The sequence below is a fragment of the Eucalyptus grandis genome, chromosome 4 (assembly GCF_016545825.1).
Source record: "Eucalyptus grandis isolate ANBG69807.140 chromosome 4, ASM1654582v1, whole genome shotgun sequence".
Taxonomy (NCBI): Eukaryota; Viridiplantae; Streptophyta; class Magnoliopsida; order Myrtales; family Myrtaceae; genus Eucalyptus; species Eucalyptus grandis.
In genome coordinates, this window is record NC_052615.1 from 34,069,766 (window position 1) to 34,080,225 (window position 10,460).

A 10,460-nucleotide genomic window follows, 5' to 3' on the forward strand; every position below is an offset into this window, starting at 1 on the left:
GAAAATAAAAGAAAAAATTCAGAAATTCAAAAATAATTTGCAAAACAATATCATTTCATTTAAGATCATCAATTTTAGTCGCCGGTCGTGCCACATAGAATGGTTGGCATTGAGCAGACCGTCGTATTAACGATTTTCAACTTAAATTGATTGGATAGATTATATTGAAAAATCGTCAAAAAATTCATAATTATATTGAATGAATCAAAACGTGTAAGATCGAATTGATAGTCACCCAAGAAATTTAGGACTTTCTAATCAAATTTTCCTAAAGAAATTCTATAGGTGCGAGGCGGCGGCGAGAGGCACGAGTGGAAAGTTATCTTGGTATTCTCCAGCTAATGGCATCACACTTACATGCTCTGTCATTGGAACTTTCACTCGTGCCCCTTGGACGATCTACATGCACTACTCCCATTAAATTACACATTATCATCATGGCGCCCCTCCCATTATCCTTGTCGACCCCATTCCATTCCATCATTCAGTGCAGCAGGAGATGAAATTTATGGGGGTGGGTGTGGGGTTTCTAGCTGTCGTCTATCTTCCCACGTCTTCCGTCCACTTTCCTCCCCTCCGAACTCGTGACTCGGAAAGTCGAATCGCCTCCACGTGTGGGCTTCGCAGGCTCTTTTCGATTCGATTGGGAACTGGGGCATCCGACAAGCGAATCGCGTCGCGAAGTCACGAGGAAGAAGGAAGGGAAAATTCTCCGCACCATCCCGACCCGTCGAGCGGGTTTAGCAGGACGTGGTCGAGCGTCACGTCTTGTCTCGCTCGCGTGTCTGTCCTCTTTCTTTTTTTTTCCCGGGCGACGGACCCCCCTTAGATCAGTAGATATACAACTTCATTGAATATGGCCGGTAGGGGAAAAGTTAGGTTCGACTTTGTCGTATTATAAAAATCCCTATTGATCAAAAGGAGAAGAGCGAAGCGAAGTAAAGTAAAAGTCTCGCTTGCTCGTGTTGCTCGTGTTAGTGATATATTCAATGTCAGTGGCGTTTTCCACCATTAGCTGACAAACTTCAAGATTTTCTCTCGAGTTTGAAATGATGTGGCGCATCATGTTAACGTGGACACCTAGGGCGGCGTACAGAGGAACCTAGCTATGGCGGTAGGGCGGGCCCCGTTCGGCCCGTGCATGCCCACATCTTGTGAAGAACTTGTGGTTCTTCTGGTGGCACGGGTTGCAGAGCATGTACGCAAGAGGCTCGGGAAACATGTCACGTAATATCGTCAGTCGTTGGATGTGCGGACTTTACAGCGAAACCCAAGTCATAAATGTTTCCGTGTCCACACATTGCACAGCACTGTTAAATAGTATAAGATCGACATATAAGACCGACGTCAAATCACTCAGCGCATAAATCAAACTCCGTATCACACACGGGCCGCGGCTTATAATATCCTTCCCGACCCTCGTCCTCGTCCGACCCGTCTCTTTTGAAGCGACGCTAAAAGCGACGGCATAACACCAAAGTCCTTGAACGAAACCCACCCGATGGAACAGCTCACCTTCTATAATAAGTTACACATTGCGAATCGAGATCACTGGTCTCCCGAGCTGAAAGTCTCTAACGCGGTGTTTGGACCAGAGGGAAAAGTTCGTGTAGCCGTTTGATCCTAGCTTTTCTCCTTTATTGGGTCAAGGTCAACGGATGGCCTCGATTCATTCGACGGGTCCTGTCAAACGCCGAGAAAATCCATGTTGTGTCCTTCAAGGGGTAACGAAGTGAAACCGGGAAAATCAAAGTCACAGTCTCGAGTCAAGAAAATCGACAGCACGCAAGGGGGAAGGTGGGGGGAAGGAAGCGAGTGAATGCAGCCCCCCGTTCACAATGGGCAGACGCAGAACTTGGACATCAAGAGATGATTCGCATGAAAAATTAGGGTTTTACTATATGACTTGAAAGACCCGTACAATCGGTCGTCGATCCTAACGAAGCAGCATTTTTCCACGGTGCAGGACAAGTCGAGAATCCAGCTAAGCCAAGGACTACAATCCGGATGGAAAACAGAGAAGGAGCAACGTGTGCATGACCGAACGCTTACAACATAAATCGACCGACTTTTGATTTTTCCGACCATCGCTAAGGACAAATTGTCTCGGTAGCCTTTGGACAAGCCTTTTGATTCCTTAAACTAGGTCTGTAGGGGTAATGCAATGACCATGCCATGCAAAGTGCGGCTCGTGAAGGAACAATGCCCTCCTCCCTTTTCCTAATCAGGACTAATCGAAAGTGGATTTTTGAAACCTCACCCTTTCAAATTCACGAGAGAGCCGTGGGGGGAAGGGAAGGGAGAGACGCATCATGAACAAATTCCTCGTGGGTTTGTGCGGTCAAAAAAAGGGCAAGTGAACCGCATGGAAACATGCGTCGGAGAGCGGTTCTACGTGGGGCTCTTCTCTATTTTCGTCACTTGGCGGACGAGGATTGAGGCTCGAGAGGAGAAGACTCGTGTACTGCGGCGTCAACGAGAAAGTGGTTGGGAAGTTGCACGAGGAAAGACTTTCGGGGCGCCCTTTGAAAATCGGGGTTGTTGTTTTCGCCCTTTTCTCAAAGCTGTAGTTGCGCCCTCGGGAGAAACCTAGCGAGGGCTAGAGGTGATGGGCGGAACGTGACGATGGTTGTTGCCAGGTCCCTCTTTTCATGCATTCACATGGATCGTGCCGTTCGCCGCCGAGGAGCCGCCGCCCACGACCGTGGTTGGCAGTGGAGTTTAATGGGTGGCATTGCATGGCCCACCACCACCACCACCACTGCCACGTTCACGACACGAACCCAACACCCATCATCTTCCAGCGTGCTCCTTGAATTCGCTACAGAGATTAAGAAGCTATTCGTCCACGAAATAATGATCCCACTGAATTTCGTTGATGAATGATGTATCTGGACTCCTGGTTAGATAATTGAGAAAGAAAAGCGTCAACTGTGAAATTCTTGAATGTATCGTGATGCACATGCTCTGGGTACGTGAAAACTATTTTATAATTAGACGGTCAGTTAGCAAAAATCCTCATGACATTTGTTCGTATATTGCTATGTTTTAGGCAAGAATCATTGTGGAATAGTTAACCCCTTATTTTTGGGGTCACGGAATAGTTAGGCCCGTTATCGATTTTTGTGTTGCAAGCTTTTTCTAAGCAATTTTTGCTTCTCTTCCAAATGTTAATGATTCCACGTATCGATATTCAAATTTTGAAAGGTTTTTCATATTAAATAATAGACATAAAAAAAGAAATGGTAACGCAACAAAGGAGAGGATTATTCAAAATAGATGAAGGAGTTGTAACCTAGATCTAGAAGGGGTGGGGGAAGAGAGAATTCTCATATGCTTACGAATATGCAAGAATCGCTCTTTCCAAGATGCCAGTTGAATATATATATGTACGAGATTTGGCTTTTATGGTCAGATAATCAAAAGAGGTCTCTTCGTACGCTTTCCAAAAGCAAAGGGGGAAAAACATTGGAAAAGTAAAGTGTAGAAATAGGAATTTCGACTGGACTAAAGCAATTTGGCTTGATGGGGAGATGTTGCCATGATTTTAGGATCCTCAAACCTACCAAAAAGTGGTTATTGACCCTATCTATCATGATTTATGAGCACCATCGATGCACCCACGATGCACATCCAGCAGTCATCAACCTCTAGATGAGATGTAATCTCGTTAATAAAAAAATTTGGATGTTGCCGAGAAATGTCCTGGAAGGTGCACATTGGTTCCTATGACTATTATTACTCATACGTAAAGATATCATTTCAAAGAACTCTACCGTATTTTGATGTGCAGAATCGTCGATGGGGCGCCCCCATCGATTTCCCTCAGGGCACTCGTCAGCGCGACTCTCGTAAAATAGTTCGGACGGATGGTTTTCTCCTCCTAAAGGTAAAGGTCTAGACATCACGGGTTAATTTAGCCGAAAAGCAAAACCTTATACTGGTTTCATCAGTAGAGTCGGCGTGGGAAGGGAACGTAGGTTACCTTCTTCCCATTAAACTATGATCATCGATCTATATACGAAGTGAATCGTCGATGCCATTATTAAGCACAGGAAGACCATATAAAACTGCTCCACATATGCCACGCCAGTCCGTACTGTCATTGCGCTAGATGCGTATGTTCGATCCTTTGATGCCTTTTATAATTACAATCGGACATTATGTTAAAACTTCCAGCTGCAAGCGATTAGATTCGTCCTGTGTTTTTTGACTTCGCACGAGTCATTATTGCTGGTCAAAGGGGCAGCTCCAAGCTCGACTTTCCAACTTCTATTATTATTCTTCGCAAGTACTCGCGAGCATCTTGAATATCATCTGAAGTTGCGAGGACATTGCCGAAGCGCTTCAGATCAATGGGGGCTTGAATAAATATTGCCAGAGAGACAGGCGCGTTTGGAGGCAATGTCGGCACGCTCGTTGACCTATCATGGTGCTCATCAAACCCTAATTTTCTTTATAAAATAAAAGGAACACGGAACCCCTAAGTTGTTTTTTTTTCCCATTTTTCAGTTCGGTCCTCCGTACGCTGAGAGAAAAGGTTTGAAGTCTACATAATTTTCACGACCTCTTTTCATATTTCTAATGAAAGATACATATCTCACTAGGAATATACAATGAAAATTCGATATCTTATCATGAGAAGCAACTAGAGAAAATTCATGAAAAATGAGTTGAGCTAACACTAGCCTTGCTCAAGTCTCCATTGCTACGGACTAAATCGTGCGAAGAAGAATTCTCAACAACAAGACACGAGATTCATTTCTCGAGAGGTCCGTGTGAAAACAATATACCTCGTAAGCTCATCCGATCAACCTAACCTCAATACAAAGGAAAGATTCGACAAATGCCCAAATTCGCACACCTTAATGCACTTGTTCATATTATAATTCTTTTAACAACTATATTCATTAAATTGTTAGTTAGGTCATATGTTAATCACTTCACATAACACAAATCTACACATGGAGCGGGGATGGGGATGATGCGTTTCACCATCATCACCAAAAACCAGTTTTTTCTCGAAGAACAAGCAAGCAAATCGATTGACTTGAACGTGTTCCGTGCTAATCCCATGCCCGATTAGAGGTTAAGTTGCAACGTTCTAGGAAGCACACGCCCATGTTGACATTATCATCATGTTCCTAATTCATCAGCCTAGGACGTTAATAATTAGGTCAAATTTGTCGTGCTAGGTAGGGTCCATGGCGTTTCATCTGATCCCTAATGCGTCCCCTTTTTCAGCTGTAACTATTCTTCATCAGTAACCCTAATGGCCTAAGGAAACCGTATGGTGGTGGTGGCCCCATTTAATACTATTTACTGCTAATTATTATCGTCATTATCTCGAACTGCTTTAGCTGGAAGGAAATCGGCAACGTGACTGACAAGGAGAGTGCCCAAAATCTCTGCCCTAGGAAAGAGCCAAGAAAAAGGTAATTTTGATTTTCCCAAAATTGTTTATCGGTGGGTACGTCCGACTGAACTGAACTTGGTTTTTCCCGAGAGTGGGAAAAAGAAGGGTCGACGCAGCGAAAACAATGAATCGGAGGGGGGGGGAGAAAGAGAGAAATTCAGACTCGAAAAGGACTGGGAAAAATAAAATAAAATAAAACTGACAAAACCTGCGGGGGCCTTGTCAACTTTTCTCTATCGTCTTTACTTAACGATGGGAGCACCGGTTTCCCACTGTCCTAAAATTATTGTGCAACCTTGTACCGATGCCCTACCCCATAAAATACTCCAAAAGATTTTCCGAGATTTATTCATTTATTTCGGGGCGATCTAACGTGGCAAAGAAGAGGATTAGGAAGGAGGTAAAAGACGATGGGGACTTGGCGAATTTTTCTCGCTCACCCACTTGGAATTGAATCGAAGGCGAGGAAATTTTCCCCGTTCAAAGAAAGCCACTACTCTCTGAAATCTCTGACCCGATAGTTTAGTCACGAATTTTGCATGTGTACGTACGTTCTTTGCCCTTGCTCCTTTTCCACAATGCAGAAAAAAGTGGAAGAAAAAGTAGCGCAACAGAGCAGGTCACTCTCTCTCTCTTTCTCTCTCTCGGTCGCTCGCCCTTTTTCAAGGTGCAACATTTATTATTTTTTCTCTCTCTATCCTTTGCTTTAATCCTAACATCATGGCTTCTGCCTATATATACCGCACTCGCCCCACTCGTTCCTTGCCTACCTTTTCCCCTCTTCAATTATCATGCGTTCCTTGGAAGAGTCATCGCCCATCTGCTGCTAACTCACGAACAAAGCAGGCCCCTTCCCGTACGTTGTCACGCATCGATAGTTGGACCAGACGATGCACATGAAGGAGGAGGCTCTCTCGCTTTGAAGCGAAGCTTCGTGGGGGAGTTCTCGAGGGGTGGCTTGATTTGTTGGGTGCAAGATTAGTGCTGGACGGGCGGGATCAGTTGGTGGTTGCTTTTTCGTTTTTCTTGGGTTCTGGTTCTTGGAGGGGTTGTTACATGGCGATTCAAGCGCGGCTGTGCCAGGAAAATCTGGGCTTTCCGTTGTTCGGATCGCAGGATGTCGTCGAGAGCCAGAATGGGTGCGGCGGGTTCGGCCAGTTTGGTCTCGGCATTCAACAGAGAGCGCAGCTGCATCGGCGGCAAGAGCAGGAGCAGCTCTACGTGCAGCAGCTGCCGTATCATCACGGTCCTTGCTTCGAGGGCGTGCCCACGTCGGAGGGCGGGGTGGAGAAGAGCTTGATCGAGAGAAGAGTGGCGCAACCGCAAGGCGTTGCGATGCTTATTGATCGGCAGAGTCAAGAAATCCAGCAGTTTCTCCGATCGCAGGTTGGTTAATCTGAAGCCCGACAGTTTGTTTCTTTCCATCGTGTAGCTTTTTTTCCTCGTGAAGAAAGTTTGGATTCATTTTCGATTTTGGGGACTGCTCGCAGAACGAGAGGCTGGGATTGGTGTTGCAAGAACAGCGGAGGCTCCAGATGCAGGCGCTCCTCAAGAGGCTCGAATCGAGAGCGCAGGCCCTGCTGTTTCAGAAGGATCACGAAATGGCGCGAGCGTCGCAGAAGACGGCGGAGCTGGAAGAGCTGCTGAGGAAGCTCGAGTACGAGTCGCAGGCGTGGCAGAAGATAGCGCAAGAAAACGAGGCCGTGGTCGCGTCCCTCAAGATGGCCCTGGAGCAACAGCTCAGGGAAAGGGCCTCCTGCGGTTCCAACGACGGCGACGGAGCAGAGGACGCAGAGTCCTATTGCTGCGGCGCGGACAGGGACGGGACCGGAACAGAGGAGGTGCAGGGACAAGGGTACGGGGCAGTGACAACTGGTGGGGTCAAAGGAGGATGGAGAAGAGAGAGAATGACGACAATGACGACGACGACGACGGCGACGGCTTGTAGGGCGTGCAATTCTCGGGCGCCGTGCGTGTTGTTCCTGCCTTGCAGGCACCTTTGCTCATGCAACGCCTGCGCGCCCTTCCTCGATCGCTGCCCGCTCTGCGCAACGGCTAAGGAGGGCACTGTGGAGGCTCTGCTCTGATTTTCTCGCCCCTTCTCTCGGAAAGGTAACAGCGGAAGTGACGACGCCGACGGGTGAGAGGCGAGGGCTAACTAGGGGAGCCCCCCAAATTTCAGTGGCAGCAGTAGTGCAGTGCGTGGATTTTTCCTTTTTCTTGTTTTGTTCTTTTTTTCTCGTGACGAGGGAGGAGGCTATTTTTGATGTCACTGCTTTCTAGGAGTGAAAAAATGTGTAGTTAAAAAAGAAAGGGGACAAAATCAATGAACAGAATTCTAGGACAGAGAGCATCTTTTCCTTTTCCAGGATTCATTGCCCATTTCTTTACTCTGGTTTTTGAGGTTTTTGGAGGTGATTTGATCACTCGTCGTCGTCGACAACATCTTTGCCTTTTTCTCGGTGACAGAAAAGACGGGCAAATCACAAAACAGGAAACCAGCAAAAAACAGCGCCAGATGCGGGTGTCTCGACACTCGGCAGGCGCACCATGGCATTACCCACTTAATTAATCCTTCCAAAAATGAACAAAGTTTCGATCTTTTGTCGCTCAGCAGAATTTCTTGCCATCGCCCATCTCATTAATTGATCATCTGAAAAGGAAACGAGAAGAGCCAGCTGCGCGCCAGATTAAATAAAGACCCCATCACGATAAACAAAGCGCGGCCACAATCTGGCCCGAGTTCTTAAATTTGGCAGAGACGGACTCCTTTCCAATTTCCTACCATTTAAATCAGCACGCAGTACACAGATCGATGAGGGGCATGCCCTGGCGGAGCCAGATGATATTTACAGGACGGATTAGCCATTAATGGATGGGGTCTTAAGGTCCTTATCGGGTGCCACCCTACGAGCAGCCTATCCATCTCGTCAGATCAGGGGGCTATAATAAGCAGGCTGTAGGGGGGGGCATTGAATCGAGACTTTTCGAGCGAGACAGGGGAGACGTTCTTTGATTTGGTGGGAGAAGATGGGGAGAGAGGAGAGAGAGGATCGCGATCCTGATTTTCTGCTAGTTCCGTACAAATCTCTCGGCGCCTTTTCCTTTTCTCATTCCATTTTCCTGATCCGACGTGGACGGATGATGGAGACGCCTCACGCTCTCCGTGGGGCCCACCGGTTTTGGACTCTTCTTCCCCCACCACTTTTCGGGGCAAGAATTTTGGATAGTTCTGCGGTGGCTTTTTTCATCAGCAGCGGCGGCGGCGGGAGGTGGAGGTGGCGGTGGCGGTGGCGGTGGCGGTTGCGTTTCCTCGTATGGGCGAGATGGCTGAGGAGGGAGTCTGGGAAATCGCGCCCGACGGGGAAACAAGGACTATTCATTCGTTCGGGAAATGCCACGCCGGCGGCCCGGCAAGTTCGGGATTTAATAGAATCGCTGCCTCTATCGAAAACAGCACCCGATTAAAAAAAACCATATGCGGTGGAGACAATAGACATTAATGGTTGGTCGCTGTCTTCGAGGAGGAAAAAAGAAAAACGGAAACCTAAAATGTCTTGGCGAAAAAGAAAGATGAAACAGAGATGGTAAACTCGACTTTTTAAGAGCGATTAGTAATTTAAGAGATTAGATTCAGTTGTCTTTCAACTTGTGTTTACAATATATTATCTCGTTCCATTCTTTTATTGTGTCAGATCGTACCGCATCTCGATATTTACTCATGTGCTAATATCGTTTGCGGAATGGAATAGTCTCTAGGACGAAAGGAAGAAATGATTGACCTTCGTGGCTCACCACGACTCAAATGGGTAGATCAACTTACGGGCCAAGTGTCTCTCTAGCCTGATATCTAGTAACGCCTCTCCGCCCAAATTTATCAGCATAGGCAATCCCTATGTTACTGCACAGTGGGAACGTGGAATGGTTTTCTATTCCTTGCATCTCTGGTGCAAAGGAAAAAAATTCCTTCCTTTCGAAGTTGGGTTTTTACCTACCCCTTGCTTATCTAATGAAAATTGGGAGTTTTCTTTCAAATTTGTATTATTTTTTGCAACTCCCATCACCTTTTATAATAGCTAAAACCTTTTCGAATAAGCTTATACTAAACGTTTAATCCTGGTATAACAGTTTTTAAATTTTGATAATACTATATTAATAGCATTTCATTCATTGACTCGGTTCAAGAGGATGCATGTTTGAAGATATTGAAAAATTGGGAGTGGACTTCATAACAAATTTTAATTATTTTTTATAATTTAAAATTGAAAGAGTGGTTATTTTCACGGTAAATTAAAAACAATTGCATAAACAATCAAAGATCCAAGTGGCAATCCACTGGGGCTGGTCCCTGTGTTTTTCGATTTTTATATATCTAATTGACCCAAATTCGATTTCGAGAAATGTCATTAAACCAATTTGGGCCCCCTGTTGGCCCATTTGCAAAGTGCCCGCGAGACCCGATCTGATGCGATATTGTTTCCGAACGAACCCGCAAATGGTCCAGATTAATAGAATAGAATCGCCCATCGAGATCTCTGTCAGATGCAATTAGCTGTAAAACCTGCTGCAGCAGCAAAGGAAAAAGAAAGAACAAGTCATGCAATTGGGCCACGTTCCCACATGCACGATTCGAATTCCGCAGGTGCATACGACAATTCCGGCCTCCCTCCTCCTTCGTTCCATCGAGATATTCTCGATGACGAGCGGTGGTACCTGGCCAAGACCGATCAAACGTCGAAATAGAATAAAAACGAGTCTGTTTCAATTCCCGAACACTTGATAGATCACTCTCTAAACTCTGCCTATATTTTTATCTTGTGGTGCATGGGTATTAGCTAAGCCGACAACGCCGAAGCTTTTCCAATGTCGCAAGAGAATCCCTTCGTCCAGTTTCCGCCTTGTTTCCATGCCGCAAGTTTCTGCAGATTTGACAAGCCAGAAGTCTCTAAGATTTAAGCAACCTTCTATCCTCATCACACCGACTCAAAAAGATACGCAAAATGTCTTTCTCAACCTGGTTGCATTGCTTACAAAACACATCGAC

General features: G+C 46.0%; 1 protein-coding gene across 1 annotated transcript; it reads left to right on the forward strand.

Annotated features, from left to right (window-relative positions):
- The first annotated feature begins 6,125 nt into the window (after positions 1–6,125).
- LOC104418947 (probable BOI-related E3 ubiquitin-protein ligase 2) lies at positions 6,126–7,787 on the forward strand. The gene is made up of 2 exons (XM_010030429.3): positions 6,126–6,802; positions 6,907–7,787. The coding sequence occupies exons 1-2, from the start codon at positions 6,473–6,475 to the stop codon at positions 7,501–7,503; spliced, it is 927 nt and encodes a 308-aa protein (XP_010028731.2). The 5' UTR covers positions 6,126–6,472; the 3' UTR covers positions 7,504–7,787.
- Positions 7,788–10,460: the final 2,673 nt, after the last annotated feature.